The sequence below is a fragment of the Dendrobates tinctorius genome, unplaced genomic scaffold (assembly GCF_039654945.1).
Source record: "Dendrobates tinctorius isolate UK_male_01 unplaced genomic scaffold, ASM3965494v1 ptg000078l, whole genome shotgun sequence".
Classification (NCBI taxonomy): domain Eukaryota; kingdom Metazoa; phylum Chordata; class Amphibia; order Anura; family Dendrobatidae; genus Dendrobates; species Dendrobates tinctorius.
The window spans coordinates 2,324,226-2,349,252 of record NW_027361746.1 but is presented as its reverse complement, the minus strand read 5'-3'; the positions used below and the strand labels follow the sequence as shown (position 1 = coordinate 2,349,252).

At 47.4% G+C, this 25,027-nt stretch overlaps 2 protein-coding genes across 2 annotated transcripts in view; both read right to left on the bottom strand.

The window, feature by feature from the left end:
• Nucleotides 1–17,916, bottom strand: part of LOC141096678 (molybdopterin synthase catalytic subunit-like) — a 56,274-nt gene extending 38,358 nt beyond the window's left edge. The window contains exons 1-2 of the mRNA XM_073583394.1: nt 17,867–17,916; nt 16,024–16,100 (exon numbers count right to left, since the gene is read on the bottom strand). Coding sequence (XP_073439495.1) covers nt 16,024–16,099 — 76 coding nt within the window. The 5' untranslated portion in view covers nt 16,100; nt 17,867–17,916. The remainder of the gene's footprint in view (nt 1–16,023; nt 16,101–17,866) is intronic.
• MOCS2 (molybdenum cofactor synthesis 2) lies at nt 17,882–22,412 on the bottom strand. The gene is made up of 3 exons (XM_073583395.1): nt 22,271–22,412; nt 18,210–18,331; nt 17,882–18,020 (listed from the first exon to the last, which is right to left on the bottom strand). The coding sequence occupies exons 1-3, from the start codon at nt 22,280–22,282 to the stop codon at nt 17,894–17,896; spliced, it is 261 nt and encodes an 86-aa protein (XP_073439496.1). The 5' UTR covers nt 22,283–22,412; the 3' UTR covers nt 17,882–17,893.
• Nucleotides 22,413–25,027: the final 2,615 nt, after the last annotated feature.

Below are 25,027 nucleotides of genomic sequence, written 5' to 3'. Positions count from 1 at the left end.
CTACATAAACTCTATGAGGAGGCTGCACATGTTTTGAATGTCCAAAAAATGCTATACATACATATGCTGGGTATCTTAAACCCCATATAGAACATAGTTTACTAAAAAAGCAGCGTATAGCTAACTAGTATATACATAGCAATGGATTCGTGCAGATTAACCTTACTTCCCGGGGGTGATGGTACCAGCCGCAACGCACATTTCGGAAACACGCATTCTTCTGGGGTGGCCACACACCACATAGAGCAAGGTTTTATAGTGCACAACAACCAATCAGTGGTTGTATAACAGAAAAAAGTACGCTGATCGAGATAGTAATAGGTCAAATGGGAGCAGGAACTAGATATAGTAAAGTGGAGGAGGAGCATAAAAATCGCTATACCAATAGGTAAAAAGAAGGGGAGGAAAAAGGCGTGGTATACCACCATCCCCATACTTTATGTTGAACTACTTACCCTATTAAAGGGCAGATTACCAGGATGTGGGCATATCCAGGTCCTGTTAAGTCCCGCCCCTTTTGAATAGCCCAAATGTTTATATGAATCACATATTTCGTGCAAATAGACATCCATCATGCTATATCAAGTCCGATTGATGCAAGTCACGCTGACAAATGCCCAAGAAAGCTACCATGACCATACAGCCCACCCAACACCGCGGCAGGGAGTCCCAAACCCCGCCCACCATTACGTGGAGGAGGCTAAGTCACATGACCGCCACGTCGGGCTTAGTTGCCCATACACCTAACACAGCTGTGACTAGACATCTATCCAACTACATCGGTCGGATTAGTGCACGTCGCGCTGACATCGCAGCCGTGCAGCCCACTAGACGCCGCGGCACGGAGTCGAAACCCCGCCCACCATGACGTGAAGGAGGCCGAATCACTTGACCGCAGCGTCAGGTCCAAGCCACACCCCGCAATGTCTCCCACAGCAACATGCCCGACGCGTGTGCAGACTAACACTTACTGTAGATCAAAAACAATGGCAAAAGTGCCATACCCAGCGCAGTGAACAAAATACAAGTTTCACCTTCAAACATACAATAATACGAATGAATGCAACCACCAGACACTTATGGGCGAATAAAAAATGTAACCCTCACATCAATATCTAAATACTATTAAAGTTATTTAGTATTAATCCTTTATATACTGGCCACCTTACATGCATTAAGCATGAACATTATACATAAACATAATTAATATATTGTTGCAAAGCATATATCTCATTTTAATTTTGATCATAGATCTAATTCAATATATAATGCCCATTGGTCATTAAACCAATTAAACATATTCTCTCTTCCCAAAATTATGAAGGGGGGGGTTTTGAGATCTGTGCATGTTCAAAAGCCCATTTTGGGATACCCCCTGTCCACAAAAACACTATATACGGACGCTAATATTACTCCCCCATCTCACACATAGATCCAACTAAATCAAGTTAATATGGCGCACGTTGCACTGACAAGTGTCGCGGAAGGCATCACGGCCATGCGTCAAGCCAAATGCGGCGGTCGCGAGTCAATCCCAGCCCACCAATGGGTGGGCTAGGCTGAGTCACAAGGCGCCGCACCAGGTCTAAAAGATGCACTCCGAGATGCCTCCCCACACACACACCGTCAGGCCCGTGCGCACAACTTGATAGGAGGAGAAGAAAGGGAAAAGGAATCCATTATTACCAATAATTAACCTAAAATAATAATCGACCTATACATGATCACTATTACCAAGGATACAGTATACATTCACAACAAAAAACCATATATATCTTAATGATATAAAGTACATATAGAGTAGCCATTAACATATACAATATGATTACTATATTGTTCCCAAACTTTCCATGACAATATTGATGAGCTTACTTCATATTCCATTTGATAGAGATGATGATGAAATTCCTTCATATTTCCTTATATATAATGTATCATGGTTACTGAAGAATTTCCATCCATCCATTAGTTCTTCTCAAGAACAAATTCGGAAATGTCCTAAGGTGTATTTCACAACTGATACAAGATTATGTGCACACATAAAACCGTACTCCAAGATAAAAAAACAAAACGATTAAAATCAACATATACGGTGCGAATTAAAAATGAACACAGACGATCTTAGAGAAATGGGACAAAGCTAATGGACTCATTGAGCCCGCGTGGGTGCATGGTTCATAGGGTCCAAATCCATTTGGTCTCTAGACGTGCCAAAGGGCAAGTAATTTCTCCCCCCCCCTTTACACCTAAAACTAGACAATCAATTCCATGTAATCTTAGGAGACTCGAATCACACTGATGATAAAGCTTGAAGTGTTTGGGTAATGTACGTAAATGATATCTACCTCTTCTTTGGCCGCAGTGATATTGCGAACATGTTCCCTGACACGTACCTTCAGGGCTCTAGTGGTCATACCAACATTGACTTTATCACATGGACACCGGGCATAGTATATTACTGCCTTCGCTGAACATGTGATAGTCTGCGTGATTTTAAATTCACTGCGGCCATCGGAAGAGGAGAACGTCGTGGCTCTCTCAATGTTTAGACACGCCATGCATTTCCCACATGGGGAACAACCCCATTTCGGCTTCTGGGATTGATCACTTTTATTATAATGGCTTTGAACTAAGGTGTCTCTAAGATTCTTGCCTCTTCTTGCCGTAATACTAGGTTTAAGAAGTAAGTATACTAGCAGGATATCATCAGCTAGTAAAATAGGCCAATATTTAGAAATGGCCTTATGCATTAAATCCCATTGGGAGTGGTATGTGGGGACAGTTCTCGCCTTATCAGTTTCCTGTCTCTTACTGCCACTAATGGCTGGCGTATACATCAAATCATATTGATTAGACTTACTAGCTCTGTTATAGGCCAACTTAATTTGCCTATTACAATACCCTCGTGTTCTGAATCTCCTTTTGAGTTCCTCAGATCTCTTTTCAAAATCTGCGTCTGATGAGCAAATTCTCCGAACTCTTAAGAATTGCCCCATTGGCACAGACTTGATCACCTGTGGTGGATGGGCCGATTCCACATCATCAATGTACCGTGCCCAGAAAAGGACACCGTCCATTGATGGGTGTCGATCAGACAAGAAGAGGTCTCTCTCTCACAGCCCCAGGAACAGATTAGCATAAGCGGGCGCAAAGGCCGTGCCCATTGCTGTCCCCTGGAGAAAAAGTTGTGTTTCAGAGCAAAACCAAGTAGTTGTAAAATAAACTCAACCTCTTCCATATTAAAAGTGGACGTGGATAATTAGTGGGCAACTGCTCTAAGGCCATCCTCATGTCGAATGCTTGTATAAAGAGGTTCGACATCGCAGGTGGCAAGTATTGCATCTTCATCAATATTAAGGGAATCAATCTTGCGGAAGAAATCACCCGTGTCACGGATATACGACGGTAGGGTTTCTACCAGAGGCTTTAGTTGGGCATCTATGTACTTGCATATATTCTCAAGAAAATTACCTACCCCCGAGACGATAGGCCTACCAGGGGGGTTCCTACAATCCTTATGGATTTTTGGCAATAGGTATAATGTGGGTATTCTGGCTTCTGTCACAATCAGTGCATCATGTAGTTGTTTTGAAATTACCAATTTATCATGTGCCTGATCCAGAATATCCATCAACAATTTTGAAAATGTTGTTAAAGGATTGTAGGTCAGCCTCTGGTAGCACTGTCTGTTCCTGAGTTGGCGGTATGCTTCTGCCTCAAAGTTTACAAGGCCTCACAACGATGTTTCCACCCTTGTCCGCTGGTTTGTAGATAACATCACGTAATTGTTTAAATTTGAGACTCCTTCTCTCCTCTATTGTCAAGTTATCTCTCTCTCTCTCTATATATATATATATATATATATATATATATATATATATATATATATATATACACATACATACACACACACGCGATGGATATGTCTCAACTCTTCTGATACTAGACTAACAAATAGTTCAACATTAGGACATACGGATAAGGGTGGAAACTTCTGTGACCTTTGGTGCAGACACTGTGGAACCTTACCCGTTTGGGCTCCTTCATGCTCCCTAGAAACATCATCTAAAATTTGTAGGGTCGATTGTTCCTGACTCGTAGGGAACATTTCATGTTCGTTGTTATGGAACCATTTCGTAAATATTAAGGAGCGGGTGATTTCTTCCGCAAGATTGATTCCCTTAATATCGATGGAGATGCAATACTCGCCACCTGCGTTGTCGAACCTCTTTATACGAGCATTCGACACGAGGATGGCCTTAGAGCAGTTGCCCACTATTTATCCATGTCCACTTTTAATGTGGAAGAGGTTGAGTTTATTTTACAACTACTTGGTTTTGCTCTGAAGCACAACTTTTTCTTTTTTGTGGGGTCCCTCTACCTGCAGCTCCAGGGGACAGCAATGGGCGCGGCCTTTGCGCCCACCTATGCTAATCTGTTCCTGAGGCTGTGGGAGAGGGAACGCTTCTTGTCAGATCGACACTCATCAATGGACGGTGTCCTTTTCTGGGCACGGTACATTGATGATGTATTCTTGACCTGGCAAGGTAGTTCATTTGAGCTGGATTCCTTTTTTGAGGACCTCAATGTGAATAATTTGAATCTGTGCTTGACACAAGTCTCACCAGGATATGATAGAGTTCCTGGATGTGACCGTGAGACGTGATGGACTTGGTTTTTTACAAACCGATCTATTCCGCAAAGAGATTGCCACTAATTCGGTATTACATGCGGAATCGGCCCATCCACCACAGGTGATCAAGTCTGTGCCAACGGGGCAATTCTTAAGAGTTCGGAGAATTTGCTCATCAGACGCAGATTTTGAAAAGAGATCTGAGGAACTCAAAAGGAGATTCAGAGCACGAGGGTATAGTAATAGGCAAATTAAGTTAGCCTATAAACAGAACTAGTAAGTCTAATCGATATGATTTGATGTATATGCCAGCCATTAGCGGCAGTAACACAGGAAACTGATAAGGCGAGAATTGCCCCTACATACCACTCCCAATGGGATTTAATGCATAAGGCCATTTCTAAATATTGGCCTATTTTACTAGCTGATGATATCCTGTGAGTATACTTACCTCTTAAACCTAGTATTACGGCAAGAAGAGGCAAGAATCTTAGAGACATCTTAGTTCAAAGCCATTATAATAAAAGTGATCAGAAAACTCTCCCCTTCAATCCCAGAAGCCGAAATGGGGTTGTTCCCCATGTGGGAAATGCATGGCATGTCCAAACATTGAGAGTACCACAACGTTCTCTTCCGATGGCCGCAGTGAATTTAAAATCACGCAGACTATCACATGTTCAACGAAGGCAGTAATATACTATGCCCGGTGTCCATGTGATAAAGTCTATGTTGGTATGACCACTAGAGCCCTGAAGGTATGTGTCAGGGAACATGTTCGCAATATCACTGCGGCCAAAGAAGAGGTAGATATCATTTACGTACATTACCCAAACACTTCAAGCTTTATCATCAGTGTGATTCGAGTCTCCTAAGGGTACATGGGATTGTCTAGTTTTAGGTGTAAGTGGGGGGGGGAATTACTTGCCCTTTGGCACGTCTAGAGACCAAATGGATTTGGACCCTAGGAACCATGCACCCACGCGGGCTCAACGAGTCAATTAGCTTTGTCCCATTTCTCTAAGATCGTCTGTATTCATTTTCAATTCGCACCGTATATGTTATTGATTTTAAAAGTTTTGTTTTTTTATCTTGGAGTACGGTTTTATGTGTGCACATAATCTTGTATCAGTTGTGAAATACACCTTAGGACATTTCCGAATTTGTTCTAGAGAAGAACTAATGGATGGATGGGAATTCTTCAGTAACCATGATACATTATATAAAAGAAAATATGAAGAAATTTCATCATCATCTCTATCAAATGTAATATGAAATAAGCTCATCAATATTGTCATGGGAAGTTTGGGAACAATACAGTAATCATATTGTATACGTTAATGGCTACTCTATGTACTTTATATCATATATATATATATATATATATATATATATAGTTTTTTGTTGTGAATGTATACTGTATCCTTGGTAATAGTGATCATGTATAGGTCGATTATTACATTAGGTTATTTATTGGTAATAATGGATTCCTTTTCCCTTTCTTCTCCTCCGATCAAGTTGTGCGCACAGGCCTGACGGTGTGTGTGGGGAGGTGTTATGAATGAGTCACCGAGGAGGAAAAAACAAAAAGCAAGCTAAGCCCAGAAAACCGGAGAGGTTGGTAACTAGCGGATTGCAGACCCCTGATCCTATTCACACAACTAGCAGTAGCCGTGGAGCGTGCCTACGGTGGTCCTAGACGCCTCGTCACGGCCCGAGAACTAAATAAGTCTAAAGAAAGGGAAAATCTAAACTGCCCCAGAGCAGACCCCAAAGCAATAGACAGTCCCCAACATGTATTGTCGGTGAAACAAGATGAAAACACAAACATAGATAGAAAGATAGGCTGAGCAAACGATGGGGCCCTTACTAACTAGAAAGGACAGGAAAGAGAAGCTGCTGTCTGCAATCTCACAAAAAAAAACCTGCCAAAAAATGTCCAACACGACTGATAGAAAAAGGCCCTGAAGACGCTAGACTTCAATTCCCTATATCAGCACTCAGGTATATTCTGAAGACAGAGCAAAAGAGATCAACTGATCAGAGACAAAATGGGGATTCAGCCCAGTCCCAGCCAGGGCTGGCTGAACACAAAAACTAAGTAAACCAGATGAAAACTCATATGAACAAAAGCAGAGAAAGCTTAGCTTTAAGAAGGCAGGAACCAAACTGGAAACCAGAAGCCACAGTCAGGAGAAATCACCAGCAAAAAACTAGGGAGTCGGCTGCCTTAAATCCAATCAGAAATTCCTGATATCCAATCACAGTCCTCTTCCTCAGGTGGCCGGTCTCTGCCATTTAGATCAGCTTCATTACCTCCCTTCACCAATAGAGGGAGTCCAGATAGAGAACTCACTACTCCTCTGTCAGCACAGTCAGCTCCATAACCCTCACCAGAAGCCAGAGGCAAACCCGAAAATGAGCTCACAACAGGGAGGCATCTCGGAGTGCATCTTTTAGGCCTGGTGCAGCGACTTGTGACTTAGCCTCGTCCACCCATTGGTGGGCTGGGATTGACTCGCGACTGCCGCATTTGGCTTGACGCATGGCCGCGATGCCTTCCGTGATACTTGTCAGTGCAACGTGCGCCATATTAACTTGATTTAGTTGGATCTGTGTGTGAGATGGGGGAGTAATATTATTAGCGTATATAGTGTTTTTGTGGACAGGGGGCATGTTCAAAATGGGCTTTTGAACATGCACAGATCTTGAAACCCCCCCTCTCTTCATAATTTTGGAAAGAGAGAATATGTTTAATTGGTTTAATGATCAATGGGCATTATATATTGTATTAATGTAGATCTATGATCAAAATTAAACTGAGATATATGCTTTGCAACAATATATTATGTTTATGTATAATGATCATGCTTAAGGCATGTAAGGTGGCCAGTATATAAAGGATTAATACTAAATAACTATAATAGTATTTATATTGAAAAAAAAAGTGAAAAAGCACAGTACTTAACTTCGGGTGCTCAGTCCCTGGCAGAAAGTCCCGTTTTCAGCCACAGTACCCAATATTCAATCCAAATAAAGGCAGCACTCCATAATAGCTCTTTTCAAATAGTGGCAAGTTTTATTCAGCCCACATATCAAGGCAACATTTCGGCTCAACTGAGCCTTTCTCAAGCCCGTGGGGCTGTGGGGAGACGTTGCGGGGTGTGGCTTGGGCCGGACGCTGCGGTCACGTGATTCGGCCTCCTTCACGTCATGGTGGGTGGGGTTTCGACTCCATGCCGCGGCGTCTAGTGGGCTGCGACGTCTCGTCAGATGCGACGTGTGCTAATCTGACCGATGTAGTTGGATGGATGTCTAATCATAGCTGTGTTAGGTGTATGGGCAACTAAGCCCGACGTGGCGGTCATGTGACTTAGCCTCCTCCACGTAATGGTGGGCGGGGTTTGGGACTCCCTGCCGCGGCGTTGGGTGGGCTGTATGGTCATGGTAGCTTTCTTGGGCATTTGTTAGCGTGACTTGCGTCAATCGGACTTGATATAGCATGATGGATGTCTCTTTGCATGAAATATGTGATTCATATAAAGTAAACATTTGGGCTATTGAAAAGGGGCGGGACTTAACAGGACCTGGATATGCCCACATCCTGGTAATCTGCCCTTTAAAAGGCTAAGTAGTTCAACATAAAGTATGGGGATGGTTGTATACCACGCCTTTTTCCTCCCCTTTTTTACCTATTGGTATAGCGATTTTATGCTCCTCCTCCACTTTAGTACATCTAGTTCCGGCTCCCATTTGACCTATTACTATCTCGATCAGCGTACTTTTTTCTGCTGCACATCCACTGATTGGTTGTTGTGCACTATAAAACCTTGCTCCATGTGGTGTGTGGCCACCCCCAGAAAAAGGCGTGTTTGCTGAAACGTGCGTTGGGGCTGGCACTGTGGGAGGAACGGCCCTCGTCGAGTGTCCGGGCCGGAACCAAAGGAGCCGTCATCCGGATTCCAGGGGAAAAATTCGAGGACGGACTGTTCTGCCCGACAGATGGGCTGGGGGAGGGACCAGTATACAGGAGGCGGGGAATTCCCCGGGCAATGAGTCAGCAGACCGGGACAGAGACTGCAGGAGAGCGTGGGAGTGACGGGAAGCTAGAGCGACTCACCAGTGCGCGAGGACGCTCAATGAGGACTCCAGAGGGACAGGGCCAAGGCGATCGTCCGAGACTTGCTGCCCTGCTCCAGCCCGCGGCCACTGCGGCCCCAGTTCAACCCACGGCTGCTGCCACCTCCCTTCCGCCCACGGCTGCGGCCTGTTCCCCTCCACCCGCAGCCGCCCCGTTCCCGCGGCAAGTACCGTGCCATCGGCGGCCACCACTGTCCCGCTCAGGCCCGCAGCAGGGGCCAGGCCTCTGCTGACTGCGGACTCCCCGTCGCAGCCGTTAGCTGCGCAGGTGGCCTGTCATCCGCCACCGCACATCGCTGCCGCTGGCCCCAGTCCAGGGGCTGCGGCCCACCCATCCAAGGACTTCACCGGGACCTGTGGGGCTCCAGTGTCACCAGCACGCCTCAGCAACTGGGCCCAGCAACTACTACGCCGAAAGACCACCAACCCGAACAGCGAGGGACGTCTGGACAGCAGCTAAGTTGACTTTTCAATTAAGGACCCGTAGTCGGCCAAACCACGGCCCTATAGTGACCGGCTATTGCCGGAAGTAGTCGTGTTCTACTCTTTGGTGTTTCCTTGTCTAGAGCCCCTGCAAGGGCAACACGTGTTACCCCTTTTTGTGTTCAAGCCGTGACTGAGGAAAGTTCCCCCAGTCTTATAAAAGTTATTTTAGAAAGCACCAGGTTGTCTCGCGACTCATCACTGCATCCTGTGTACCTGCAAATACCACATTTGGCGTCATCAGCAGGATGCAGTCTCCGAGCGCAGACGGCGGTGCACTTGGTCAGAGTAGGGCTACGGATGAAGAGGTCCCCGCTCCAGCATCTCCCTGGGGGCTATGCTGAGTAACCTGCCCCGGTTTTCTGGCTCTGATACGATGTTGTGGAGCTGGACAGAACGTATGCGGGGCCTTTTCCGCATGCACCCCATGACCCCCAATTTAGAGGCTGAGGTGGCCCTTATGGCGTTAGATGGGGAGGCCCGGAAGTCGGTAATGTTGAGACCCCCGGGGCACCTTTGCCATGGTCCTACAGATCCTGGAAGAGACCCACAGGGATCCAACAGACATGGGAGAGTTGAGAACCCGGTTGTTCAGTCAGATGCAGGGGGAGGGGGAGACCATCACCCAGTATATGAACGCCCTCCAGGAGCTACACCCCGCCATAGAAAGGAAGGCCCATCGACATTACCCTGCGTTACCTGCTAGTGACTGGGCTCCAGGACCCGCTAATCAAGCAGGCATTGCGGGAACAGGTTCGAGTGAACCCACGGTTAGCCTTTTCTGAAGTGGGGAGTCAGGCCCGGGTGCGAGAGCAAGAACAGGGGGAAGACGGCTCCTGTGGGGAAGGCCCGGAGCATGGAGTCGTCCGTAAGCGTTGTCGAAGAACCTCAATGGATTGAGGAAATGAGACAAGAACTGAAGAGGATCCAGGGCGAGCTGGCTGAAGTGAAGAAAACCCAGCCGACCTGGCTACAATTCCAGGCCTTGGGGGCCTCACAATACCTGGGGTGGCCGAGCCTCACCTCCCCGGTGTTATGAGTGTGGAGAACTGGGCCACTTCACAAGGGAGTGTCCGCGGTGTGGGAGATATCCACCCCGGCGGACATTAAACTAGAGGGCTCCGGGCATGGGGGACGCCGCTCGGAGCCGGAAGCCACAACGAGGGGTGGTGGAAGTCCCGAAAAATTGGTCGCAAAGTGCCCAATAGTATGGGCCGAAGTTGAGGGTCATGCTGTGCGGTGCCTAGTGGATACAGGGTCCCAGGTGACTACCATGCCAGCAACGTACTTCCGGCAGCAATTCCGGGAAGCAGCAAGGCCCCAGTGGGGGCCAATGATACGACTATTGGCCGCAAACCAACTGCCGGTACCTGTCGCCGGGGTGGTGTGGCTTCAGATGACATTGTGTGGAAAATCCCTCAGTCGCCGGAGAGTGATCCTGACTCAAGGAGAGACTAACGACCGTCATCCGATCATCTTGGGCATGAATGTACTGCGGGAGTTCAGCAATCTACTCCTCAACGATTCCACGCAGGAGACCCCAAGTCAGTGGGGTTCTTGCACGGCCCAGGGGCAGGTCTTTCAGCGGTTGGTGCGGGAGGCGCAAGTGCTCCAGGAGTGTCAGGAGGGTAAGGCGCTGGGCAAGGTCATCACGCCGGCGGACCTCACTTGTGCTTCCTCCGGGGCAGACGGTGGTGGCTCTGCCGATCCGCGCCCCAATACCACTGGAGGACATGGAGGTGCAGGTGGAACCATGTTACTCAGAGCGCCTGCACCCTGGCATCCTGGTGGCCCACTCCCTGGCCAAAGTGCGGGAGGGGACCGTCTTGGTACGTTGTGTCAACCTGGAAGATCAGGATATCACCCTGAAGTCCCGGGCCGAAATGGCCAAACTAGTAATGCCATTGGAGGAGCTGCTGCCAGACCACGCAGTCCAGTTGCGGGTGCAATCCGAAGATCCCTGGGTAGTAACGGTACGAACCCAACAGGCTGCCGCGTCCGCGGCCCAAGAAAATGGTCGAGTCATTCTGGAGAGAATGCGGGCTGAACTTTCCAGCCTAGCGCCAGCCCAGCTTCTCCAAGTAGAGACACTCCTTGGGCAATATTAGTGTCTTCGCCAGCCATGAGGACGACTTCAGATGTACCACGGGCATCACCATGGGATCCCCACGGCAGGAGCAGCCCCCATGCCGGTATCGGCAAATACCACCGCAGCTATATCAGGAAGTGAAAACTCTATTAGAACAAATGCTCCAGAAGGGGGTCATACGAGAAAGCCAAAGCCCTTGGGCGGCCCCTATTGTCCTGGTTTGGAAGAAAGATGGCACTCTACGTTTTTGCGTTGATTACTGGAAGTTGAACGCCTGCACCATCAAGGATTCGTATCCACTGCTCCGCATAGAAGAGTCTCTGTCCGCCCTGGGGAACGCAACGTACTTTTCGACCCTTGACCTGGCCAGCGGGTACTGGCAAGTGCCGATGTCGGAGGAAGACAGAGCCAAGACGGCATTCATCCTTCCCATGGGACTGTTCGAGGTAAATCGGATGCCGTTTGGGCTGGCCAACACCCCCGGAACTTTTCAGCGGTTGATGGAGCGGTGTCTAGGAGACCTCAACTTTGAAGCCACGTTGATATACCTGGACGATATCATTATCTATTCCGTCACATTCGAGGACCACCTGAGGCGGTTGGGGCAGGTGCTCGGCCGGCTGCAGAAGTACGGGTTAAAGGTAAAGCCCCAGAAATGCCACCTGTTCCGCACCCAGATCGAGTACCTGGGGCATACCGTCTCGGCAGAGGGCGTCCGACCATCCCTGGAAAAGGTCGCTGCCATCCAGAGGTGGCCTACCCCTGAGACGGTGAAGGACGTGCGGGCCTTCTTGGGGTTGGCCGGCTACTACCGTCGGTTCATGAAGAATTTTGCACGCCGAGCCCTGCAGAACCTGCTGAAGGGGGCTCCCGCCGGGGCGAATGGACGGAAGATCCAGTGGCAGCAACCGCAAGAGGATGCGTTTCAAGACCTCAAAGCTGCTCTCTCGGACGCCCCAGTACTGGCATATGCGGATTTTTCGCAACCGTTTATCCTACATACCGACGGGAGCCTCTAGGGGCTAGAAGCTGTGTTGTCACAGGTGCAGGATGGCTGGGAAAAAGTGATCGCCTATGGTAGCCGGTCGCTGCACGACTCAGAACGCAACCCGGACAATTACAGCTCCTTTGAGCTCGAGCTCCTCGCGGTAGTGTGGGCAATGACGGAGCGATTCGCAAAGTATCTGGCGGGCTCCGAAGTAGTAGTGCGGACCGATAACAACCCGTTAGCCCATTTGAAGAATGCCAAACTGGGGGCCCTTGAGCAGCGGTGGGTGGCTCGGATGGCCAAATTCAATTATAAGATCATCTACAAACGGGGAGCTGAAAACGTGCACGCCGACGCGCTCTCCAGAATCCGACACACCACCCCAGGGAGAAACCGAGACGACGAATTAGAAGCAGATAAGACACCGTTCACCCTCACCACCGCCGCGCTTATAGTCAACACGCAAGAAGTGCCTCATCCGGGACTCCTAGGAGGGATGCTGGGACAACCCTGCGACAACTGGATCCAGCAGCAACAAGAAGATGCAGAAATTGGACTCCTGCACTGATGGATGGCAACCGGTAAATTGCCCATGGGCTCGCAGAGACAGACTTTGACCCAGGATATGTTGCTGATGCTGTGCCAGTGGGAAAAACTAGTCATCAAAAAGGGACTTTTATATCGAAAGGCCATGTCACGAACCACGTCAGCCATGATATGGCAGGTGATCGTGCCTGGAGCCCATCTCAACCAACAGGCCTGGGAAACCCATGAAAAGGGGGCTCACTTTGGTGCTCAAAAGACTTTACACTGGTTGCAGCAGATAGTGTATCACCCACGCTTGCACGCTGCCGTAGAAGAAGCTTGTCGAACCTGCCGCCCGTGCGAGCTCGCTAAACCCCCTGCGCAGCGAGCCCCGATGCAAACGATTGTAGCATCAGCCCCTCTGGAGCTTCTTACGGTGGACTATCTGACCATAGGTCCTGCCTATCAGGGTATGAACATTGTCTCGTTATGGTGGACGATTTCACCAAGTTCGCCGTGGTCACCCCCATCCGAGACCAAACAGCGGAGTCGGCCGCTTATGCGATTTGTAAGAACTTTATTCAAAGTGTACGGCTGTCCACAACGAATACATTCGGACCAAGGAGCGTGCTTCCTAGGAAAAGTCATGGAAGAGCTACACCATCTTTACGGTATCGATAAATCGCGGACTACGCCATACCACCCTCAGGGGAACGGAGCCTGCAAGCGATTCAATCGTACGCTAATCCAAATGCTGCGCACCCTGGAGAGCGACCGCAAGGCCCGCTGGCCTGAATATGTCCCCGAGCTAGTGTGGGTATATAACAATCGAGTGCATCGAGTGACTGGTTACACCCCCTACTTATTGCTGTACGGACTAGAAGGCAAAGGAATTACGGAGGTGGAATTGAACCCGGAGGAACCACAACCCTGGACTGGGGTATCCTCGTGGGTCCGAAACCACCGGCAGCAGACCCTCCACCGTATCGTCCATACGAAGCTCCAGGATCTAGAACACCAAGGGGGAGCACTGCCCCCATCCATTGACTTTCAAGCTGGGGATCAGGTACTCGTACTTGATCAACGCTCCCAAAACAAGTTAGAACCCCGTTGGGAGGTGAACCCGTACCGAGTGTTGCGCCGAATAAGCCCCAACGGGCCTGTGTACGAAATACAATCTGAAGGAAACAACGCGCCTCTCACTCGGGTTGTGCACTGTTACGACCATGTACGTCTACCGATCCTCTGCGACCCGAACCGACCCCCCAGGTCCCTAACCCCCTGCCTACGGTCTGGGACCTGGATGACGAAGAGGACTTCCCCGTCACATCTGCAGGGCACCCAAGCAGTGGCACTACAGTAGACCCGGAAATCCCACCAGAACCAACTAGTCGACCACCCTTCACCACCCCAGAAGACTCCACTACACCCGAGCTTCGACGATCCGAGCGGTCAACAGCTGGCAAACCCCCTGAACGTTACGAACAGGACCAGTTCGTATGGCGACAAGGACTGTTGGCTCAAAAGTCTAACCCAAGTCTACAAAAACCCTCGCCCGAGGACTGGCGAGCATACAGAGCGGGGGGAGTGTGGGAGGAACAGCCCCCGTCGAGTGTCAGGGCTGGAACAGAAGGAGCCGTCATCCAGGTTCCGGGGGAAACTGGTCCCGGGGGACAGAATTCGAGGACGGACCATTCTGACAGACAGATGGGCTTGAGGAGGGACCAGTATAAAGGAGGCGGGAAATTCCCCGGACAATGAGTGAGCAGAGTGGGACAGAGACTGCAGGAGAGCGTGGGAGCGACGGGAAGCTAGAGCGACTCACCAGTGTGAGAGAGGGAAGCTCACTGAGGACTCCAGAGGGACGGGGCCAAGGCAATCGTCCGAGACTTGCTGCCCTGCTCCAGCCCGCGGCCACTGCGGCCCCAGTTCAACCTGCGGCCGTTGCCGCCTCCTCTTAGCCTGCGGCTGTTGCCGCCTCCCTTCCGCCCACGGCTGCTGCCGCCTCCCTTCCGCCCACAGCTGCTGCCTGTTCCCCGCCACCTGCAGCCGCCCCATTCCCACCCGCTCGGGCCTCTGCTGACCGCGGACTCCCCGTCGCAGCCGTTAGCTGCGCAGGTGGCCAGTCCGGGGACTGCGGCCCACCCATCCAAGGACTTCGCCGGGCCCTGTGGGGCTCCAGTGTCACCAGCACGCCAGAGGGCGCGAAGACTCCGTCAACGCCTCAGCAACTGGGCCCAGCAACTACTACGCCGAAAGACCACCAACCCGAACAGCGAGGGACGTCTGGACAGCAGCTAAGTTGACTTTTCAATTAAGGACCCGTAGTCGGCCGTAGTCGGCCAAACCGCGGCCCTATAGTGACCGGCTATTGCCGGAAGTAGTCGTGTTCTACTCTTTGGTGTTTGCTTGTCTAGAGCCCCTGCGAGGGCAAGAGGGCAACACGTGTTACCCCTTTTTGTGTTCAAGCCGTGACTGAGGAAAGTTCCCCCAGTCTTATAAAAGTTATTTTAGAAAGCACCAGGTTGTCTCGCAACTCGTCACTGCATCCTGCGTACCTGCAAATACCACAGCACTATCACCCCCGGGAGGCAAGGTTATTCTGCACGAATCCTTTGCTATGTATATACTAGTTAGCTATACGCTGCTTTTTTAGTAAACTATGTTCTATATGGGGTTTAAGATACCAGCATATGTATAGCATTTTTTGGACATTCAAAACATGTGCAGCCTCCTCATAGAGTTTGTGGGCAAAGGTGCCATTTTTCTGTGGTTTCCCACTTTTTAATGAGTCTTGTCTTTTTTACTTGTTTCTATGTGTACTACTTTAATAAAATTCATGTCTTTGTTTGCAAAGCTGGTTTCTGTGTACATTTTTTCTCTCGGATGTTAAAATGGGAAAAGGTAGAAAAGAGAGTCAAGTAATAAATTACGTATTTAAGAGTAATGGATATACACATACTGTACAATAGTCTGAGTCCGGCTGCTGAAACATCTATTGACCGGTTATTATTCCAAGGTAAAGCTTTGGACAGAGGAATTAATGGTCAGCCATGTACATACATCGCTTTTCTGGACCTTTGTGTGATTGTCTGGAAGGCTCCTGGAAAAAAAAACGTTTACTTCACTGGCTCCCGAAATAGTTGGGAGGTTTCCTATTCCTGATACCTGCAGGTTCCAGCAATAGATGATATTCATTCAAGGGGCAAGGAACACGGCAACGCTTTTCTTGTCTAGGATCCATTCTTTAAAAAAAAATTGGTAGGGTGAGCGGTGGGGTTTCCACAGGACATTACATGAAGGGGTGTCATTTGATCATCGGTCTTACCTCGAAGACCACCAGCTCTGCACTCATTCTATGATTATGGGTCGCCCTCCCAGGGCTGTGGGGTACTCGGTACCGGGCCGGTGTCAGTGGGATGTGTCACAGCAGCAGTGACCCGGTCCGTGGCCCTGGGCGCCCAAGTAATGGGGAATTGTAGTTAATGGATTAGTTTGTGACGCCACCTGTGGTGTTCGGCAAGGGAGATGTTAAGTCGACGCTGCAGACAGATCCACTAGGACTGATGGTGTGGTGCAGCAGTGATGGTATAGCCCTCCACAGGCAGGGCTAATGTCCCAGGGCAGTGTAGCGGTGGTTGGCACGGTGATGTAGCAGTGCCGTAAGGGTAGGAAGCAGACAAGACACAGCGGGGTGCAATTTCTGTACCTTTACTTGATAACTGCAGTCCAGGGTCCTGATTACAGATGGTAACGGAGCAGGCTAGCCTGGAAGCAACTCAGGGATTCTCTCTCACAGACGGGCTGTGCAGTCTCCTTACTAGCGCCTTGTGGTGTGAAGCACTCCAGTACTTAGTTACTCTAGAGTTCCACCTGTCAGATGTTCCCAAGAACCTCACTTGCACGACAGACAGTTGTAGCCTCTCTCGGGGACTCCTCTCTCTATTCAAGCTGCTGTTGTGCCTCAAGTCTTAGATGGGAATAGGGCATTTACAGCCTCCTACTCCTCTGGTATCTGCTGTAGGACCTTTAGTATCCGTACAGCCGTGGAGACCAGGCTCCAGTTCGTGCGCTCTCAGCTGAGGGAGCTCTCCTTCCTAGCTCAACCTCCATCTTCCTTCTACACGTCTGCACACTTCACCCTCCGCAGACTATCTGACCACTCCTTCTTCTTGGCCCTCAGAGGGCACCCCTCCCCTTAATCCTGGTTCAGAGTTCCCCCTGATGGCCTGGAGTGGAACTGTGTTGCATGTATGGATTGACTGCGAGAGAGACCCATCATTGCCTCCAAGCCTGGCATTACCCTCCCCTGGAAGAAGGCAAAGCCACTGTGGCGACCATACTCCTCCTGGGGGCGCCACAATTACATAGGCACAACAGCTCAAGTCAGCATTCACTGGTACATTAAAATTCCAAAAATAAGTTAATCCCAACGGTTAGAACCCCAAAGATTCCAAGAGTCCAAAGAATGGAGAACTGCAGCCACTTTCTTGAATGAAGCAGAGGTGAGCACGCCCAGCCTTCGCTCAATATATTGTCTATATGACTGTGTGAGAAAGCCAAGTGCTGTACCCCACTATTTCCAGGAATCCCATTCACGATGAGTGAGCCTATGGATGGGTATAACTTGCTATTTCGGAAATAGCCCTTTTAGGGTAGATCTTACAATTCCTGCAACCATATTATTTGGGCATGAGAAGAACCAGGCTTCTAGTGATTGAATGTGAACTTTACGTATGTTCCCACATTCTCAGAACAGAGGGGCTACATTAAAAAAAGAGGCAGACTTCCTGACAAGTCGCCAAGTAACACCAAATTCTCACAAAATCTCCAGGAAAACGACCGCATAAAACTTCTTCTGTGGCGGGTGTATGGAAGAAACACAGAACAGGTGGTGTCCTACCATAAGCGCTTGGACATCATAGGCCTCCTACTCCAAGTACACAGGAGTCTAGGTAATCTTGGGGACACATCCATTTCAGATAATAGTATCATTATTCTTTCTGCTTACCATCAATCTTTCCAAATTCAAGGAACGTTACCCACCACTGATTGGGGGGATTACTGCAATCTCATCCCCAGGATGGAGAGTTATAACTTCATCGCCAATGGGGACATATTCCTGGCGCACTGCGAGGATAACGTGGTCTATAATAGCACAGAGCCTAGGGGGGGAAAAAAAAAAACCCATAAGAAATCTAAGAATGGATACCAAGGTACTCAACTGCATGTATGAGAAGTTCGGGATCAGTGGTCAGTTCCCCACCATTAGCCCGTTTTCACCTATCCTGTGGAAAGGTTATCAATGCCATTTGTTGGACACCCCTTTTAAATATTAGAATCAAGCTCATTACCCAGGATGCAGGGCTGTTATTTTCTCCCAGAGTTCTTTGGAAGTGATTTCTTGAGGCACAGTTAAGTTTTCAGAACGCACCCCTGCTAGTTCAGAACTTTTGGCAAAATACAGAATTACCACCTGAACAAAGAAAGAAAAAAGAATTGTGTTATAGGCCTCAATGGAAACAAGTTAGGCTCTGCCTATTGAATAAGCCAAGTAAGTCTTTTAAAGAAAGTAGGCTCTAAATATCTACTAGCCCCTGACTCACCCTTGATGGGAAAAAATAAAACCGTAAATCTGAAAAAAAAAAATCATCACAATTCCCCATATGTGCCATAAGCTGCAGATTGGACAGGGCTCAGGAGGTACAAGAGGAGAAGGTAGAGCAGTAATGCATATTTCATACATTATATATTTACATGCTTTATTACTAGAGTGCAGCTTTATTTGTTTGTTGTATATGGAGGTGGCTGCTCCTAGTTCGCAACTGTACACACCAGTTTTCTGATTTGGGAGGGTCAGTCAGTTTTTTTGTTATTATCATGTGATTAAATATAGACTAAGCTCTATTTAGAAACAGGAGGTCTATTTTCCCTGCGTGAGTCAGCCTCCTTCCAACTCCTGACAATTGCTCATTTTGCCTATCTACCCAGATAATTCTTCTCTTTTTTCTGTAGGTAGAAACAGGAAATGTCTTGTCCCTGCAGAATTCATTCCTCTCTTCAACTTCTGACCCAGCTACTACCTCTTCCCTCTGACTTTGACTTTTGCTGTGACTCATGAGTCATACAGGGAAAATTGACCTCCTCTTTGTACAGAGAGCTGAGAAGGATTCAGCTATTCATCCGAAGTCATAGGTCTGATGGAAAATGGAAGAATTAAGTAGAAAGACAACTGTTAAGTACAGAGTGGTATGTAATATGATGACTGCAATACGTTAAAGAGAAAAATTGTGATTGGTGGAGGAAGAGGAGCGCTTCATTAAGTAGGTTTTCTTATGTACAACAATAGCATATACATGGATAAAAGCTGTTTGGTCACACGCAGAGCCCACAATTTAAGGTGATCTATCTGGCTTTTGAATCCTTGTTTTCAGGCAGAATGTCACTTTTGCACAACCTCTTGAGAAGTAGTATGGTGGGAACTACACCCCTTAGGCATCGCTGTACACAGGCTTTCTTACATCCGGCAAAGGGTCGATATCTGACTATACCGGGCCAGACAAAGTGACATATCGGCGCCATTCTCTAACACGCAGCACCCAGGGCAAATGTTTTGCAAGTCGTAAAAAATATCACATTTTGATGTTGTTGTTTTATGAAAACCATAACTTTTTTTTTTTTTTAGATTGACAGAGTTAAGGGGTAGTGATGAGCGAACGTATCGGGATAAGGTGTTATCTGAGCATGCTTGTGTGCTAACCGAGTGTCTGCGGCGTGCTCGAACAATATGTTGTTCGACAGCCACAACACATGTAGGGATTGGCTAACAAACAGGTATTCCCTGCATGTGTTGCGACTGTCGAACAGCCGTGAGACATGCAGCTGCGGGGACTTGAAAATATTATTCAAGCACACCAAAGGCGCTCAGTTAGCACCCGAGCATGCTCAGATAACGCCTTATGCCAGCATGTTCTCTAATCACGACTAAGGGGTCATGTTTTTTGAGCCGAATATGACTTATTAATCTTTTAACAAGGCAGTTGCTTCAGGAAAACCGAGTTTATCCTGAAGCATCTCCATTGGTGTCTTCTCTGTCGTTTTTACATTGCTGTGCATTGTGTTCATGCTTTGTTGCATTTTATAGCACTTTTTCACGTGGATTCCCCAGTTATAATAAAGATATTTTTCGTGCACATTCTCCTAAAATGAGGATATCAACAGATCTGAAATAATCCGCAGCAGTCTCTGATATTGGAAACATATTTACCAGGCATACGGCAGTAGAAATCTTTTATGTCAGGTAATCACAAGGTGCAAAAAGTTAACCTCGCATTACCTGACACCTCACACCTTCACCTCATTCCACCTTTTTTAGGCAAAGCTCATGGCATCTGAAATCCGGAGCCAGTCCAACCCAAATAAATGGGTTCATCAAAACCCCGTTCGCATGTTGCGGATCTGTGTTGTTGCAGATTAGATTTTGCAGATTTTGAGCAAATTTTCGCCATTAACATCAATGTATTTGTTGATCCGCAATCACAAACTCCAAATGCGGGTATTCAAAGCAGATTAAATCCTCCGTGTGTGACCTTGCTCTTAATAGGATTGTCCTCTTCTAGAAAATCTTGGCCCCTGGGAACAGTTTGTTATGAAGTTAAACTGCACTGTGCTCATGCTCCGTGCGTCCAGCTTTTAGGCCGGGGTCACACTAACCGACGCAAAATACGGTCCGTAGTTTACAGGCGTAATACGGATGAATGACCCCTAAACACTGCTCCGTATGTCATCCATAATCAAGGTGTGGTCGCATATTTTGCGCATGTAAGCATCCGTATGTAATCCGTATGCCGAGATTTTCTCGCCGGCTTGCAAAATGGACATATAATGGAGACCTATGACAGGGTTTCTAACAGAAACCAAAGAATAGATATAGACACATAGAATACATGTATACATATATATATATATATATATATATATACACACATACATGTCATTGAGACACATATATATATATTTATATTTCACAGAGTTCTTTATAGCAGAATAGCCGCTAATTCAATTGCCGGCTTTTGTGAAATCATTCCCCAACCTGACATGAAATGACACATGGTTTACATACAGTAAACCATTTCATTTCATGTTTTGTTTTGTATGTCTTTCATTAGTAATTAGATGAGGGTTGATGTGTAAAATTTGGGAGGTGTAGGTGTTAATTTAAGGGGTTAATTCGTTGTAAAAAAAAGTGTGGGCTCCCGCGGTAATTTGTCAATGCGGGAGCCCACACATTTTTTTACAACGAATTAACCCCTTAAATTAACACCTACACCTCCCAAATTTTACACATCAACCCTCATCTAATTACTAATGAAAGACATACAAAACAAAACATGAAATGAAATGGTTTACTGTATGTAAACCATGTGTCATTTCATGTCAGGTTGGGGAATGATTTCACAAAAGCCGGCAATTGAATTAGCGGCTATTCTGCTATGAAGAACTCTGTGAAATATAAATATATATATATATATATATGTGTCTCAATGACATGTGTGTATATATATATATATGTATTCTATGTGTCTATATCTATTCTTTCGCTTGTGTTATAAACCCTGTCAGTGTGATTTTACTGTATTGTGCACTGAATTGCCGGCTTTTGTAAAAGACACCGGGTGCGTATTTCTCGCAAGTCACACATCTGGTCCGTGTGTAATGCGTATTTTTAGCGCACCCATAGACTTGCATTGGCGTACTACGGGCGTAGTACGCTGACAATCTCAGCATGCTGCGATTGGCACGGACTGTGGAATACAGATGAGAAATATACGGCTGATGGGAGCTGCCCCACAGAGAATCATTGGTCCGTGTGTAATGCGTGCTTTTAGCGCCTCTCACTCGTCCGTATTCCTCTCTAGTGTGACGCCGGCCTTAGTCTCTGCTACATCTCCTGGTGTCCGGTATAGGATGCGGCGCTGAGGTTACGTGGACAGCCAAGCAGGGAGCGTTCTGTCTACATGGAGAGAAGTGCGGAGGTCACTCATCGGCTGCCAGGATATCAATGTGATGTCAGCGCCACATCCAAAAACAGGTAATGGGGCAGCGGTGGAGACTCAGCGCTGGACCCGGGGAGGGTGAGAAAAACATTTTACCTATTTATTTTTTTATATAACAAACTTCACCTGGGGACCAACATTTTGTTGTAATGCAACAGCAACAGCAGCCCTTATAGTAGTGGCCTGAAACCTGCAGCGATCTAGCTGTTGTGTAACTACAACTCCCAGCAGAGCTGGATGATCACAGGCATCGGTCAATAAAATCTGGTGCAAATTTCAGTTTCCCCCCCCACTTGTAAAGTGTTCGTCCCCTTGCAGAGAAAGCAGAGCTGGGTGTCATAGAGAAAGCCTGCACTCACCTCACAAGTCATGGAGGCCAGCAGCAGTCAGCTCTGCTTCTCAGTGACACAGAGCAGGAAGAGCAGCTGATAAGACTTGCTAGCCACATGTGAGGTCCCTGCTGATTGGTGGCTCAGGCTGCGCCTGTAACCCTGTGTGGCATTGGTGTACACAGTAATCCACCCACTATCACATGCTGCAAGCTCCCACAGCACGCTGCACAGCACCCAGTATATACACGCATAGGGTCACAATAGTCATTCCTGTACATAAAGGATAATCCCAGCAGCAGCACATACACCGCATATGTATTAGGAGATAGTATGGGGAGGAGGCAGTATGGTGTGCGGGGGAGATGTGTCAGCAGTGGGATGCACAGTATAAGGCCATGTGCACGATGCAGAATTACTGCGGATCCGCAGCTGATTTTACCGCGCAGAACCGCTGCATATCTGCATTGTGATGTACAGTAGCATGTAAATCAATGAAAAAAAAAAACGCTGTGCAGACGCTGCAGATTTTTCCGCGCGGTTTTCCTGCGGTACAAAATCCGCAGCATGTTACTTCTTTTGTGCAGTTTTCCATCTCCCCTGTCACCAAATCCGCAGGGGGAAAACTGCAGTGGAAAACCGCATGAAAAATGGAAGAAATCCGCAGGAAAAATGCAGGTCATTTGACCTGCGGATTTCTTCCATTCTGCGTGGAAAAATCCGCAGGGCCAAAAAGTCCGTCTGCACTCAGCCTAAGTATGTGAGGGCACATGATGGAGGGGACAGTATGCAGAAGAGGAAGTGGGAGGAGGGTGTACAGTATAGAGGGGGACAGTGTGAGGAAAAAGTGTGAAGAGGAGGCCAAGTATGGAAAGGAGAGGACACTGTGGAGGCCATGTACCAGAAGAGGGTCATATTTTAGGCAGGGAGCACAGTGAGGAGAAATTATTCAATGTCACAGCATAGGGTAGATATTTTTATTCAGGGGCATCGGGCAGCACAGTGGCTCAGTGGTTAGCATAGTGACTCAGTGGTCAGCCTTGCAGCGCTGGGGTCCTGGGTACAAATCCCACAAACATCTGCAAGGAGTTTGTATGTTCTCCCCGTGTTTCCGTGGGTTGCCTCCAGGTGCTCCGGTTTCCTCCCACATTCCAAAGACACATGATATTTCCTATCAGTATAGGAAATATAGATTGTGAGCCCCATCGGGTACAGTGATGATGATGTGTGCAAACTGTAAAGCGCTGCAGAATATGTTAGCGCTATATAAAGGTTATTATTATTATAACGACACTGTTATTTTTAAGGGCACTGTGTGAGGATGTGATATAGAAAACCAGAGAAATTGGAAGTCTACAGAGACAAGCTGTCGATGCAAAAAGTCTGGACAATATCCAGAAGAAAAGAAGGTGTACACCAATCAGAGAAGCTGCCTGGATGTCAATACTGATTTGTGATACTGACTGCGTCTCATTATACTGTAGGTCTTGTTCCCGTATGTTCCTCAGTCTGATCATGGCTTTTAACAACAACTCTCAGTATTTTTTTTTTACCATTTTTACGGAGTTGCAGGTTCAGCTTGTATATGGGGTTAACCTGACAATACATTTAAAAAAAAAACCTACACAAAAATAGAAGTACTGAGCTCAAGTAAAATTATAATGTTTATTAGTGATAATTAAAACATTTTTTTATTTAAAGAGATTAATATATAAGATGTGTCGATGAGATCAGAGCGATTCCTTTACTGATGGTGGTTGCTGTATTTCTATACTGTTGGGGGTTCCAGTGATGTATTCATGTAGTGATGGTGGTTGTGGTACTGTATTCCTGTAATCGTGGCGGTGGTGATGCTGTATTTCTGTACTGTTGGTGGCTCTGGTGATTTATTTATGTACTGATCGTGGTTCTAGTGGTGTATTTCTGTACACATAGTGTTTATGGTGCTGTATTCATGTTCTGGTGATGTCGTGCTTTACTGATGGAAAATTGTGATGCTGTATTTCTGTGCTGATGAGAGTTCTGGTCATGTATTCCTGTACTAATGGCGGTTATTATTGTGGTTGTTATGCTGTATTTCTATGCTGTTGGGGGTTCTGGTGATGTATTTCTATGCTGTTGGGGGTTCTGGTGATGTATTTCTGTTCTGTTGGTGGTTCTGGTGATATATTCATGTACTCTTGGTGGTGGTTCTGGTGATGTACACCTGTTCCCATGCTGGATCTACTGATGTACTCTTGTACTGATGGTAGTTCTGGGGATGTATACCTGTAGCGGTCTCTCCCATGTGTGTACATAGAAAGAAGCCAGCAGGGTCCAAGCTGGACTTGTTAGGTTTCACCCTATAGTCACCGGATGGTTTTCTCACAGCATTTCACAGTAAAACACTCCTGTCTACAATTATACAGCCAGGCTCTGATTCATGTTGCCTGTGGCTTGGACAGCAGGAATACTGATGGTTTGTCATGCGGTTTAATGTAATTTGGACATCCATAAGTGACAGGTTCCCTTAAGCAACAGCTTAGCCAACAGCAATCTGCAGTGTATGGGCATCTACATGAATCACCAATTAGGTATTTGAGTACGGAAAGTGCTCAGGGCACCAAAAACTCGCAGTACAGCAGTGCATACACAACTTACTTTATTAACAGCAGTGAAGCATCACCTGCATTGACATTTTCCCCCTTTCCTCCCTTCCTCATTGGCAGCAGCATTATTGGAAAACATTAACCCTTTCATGCGAGTCTCTCGCATGAAAACTTGGCACTGTCCCCGGCACGTGGACCG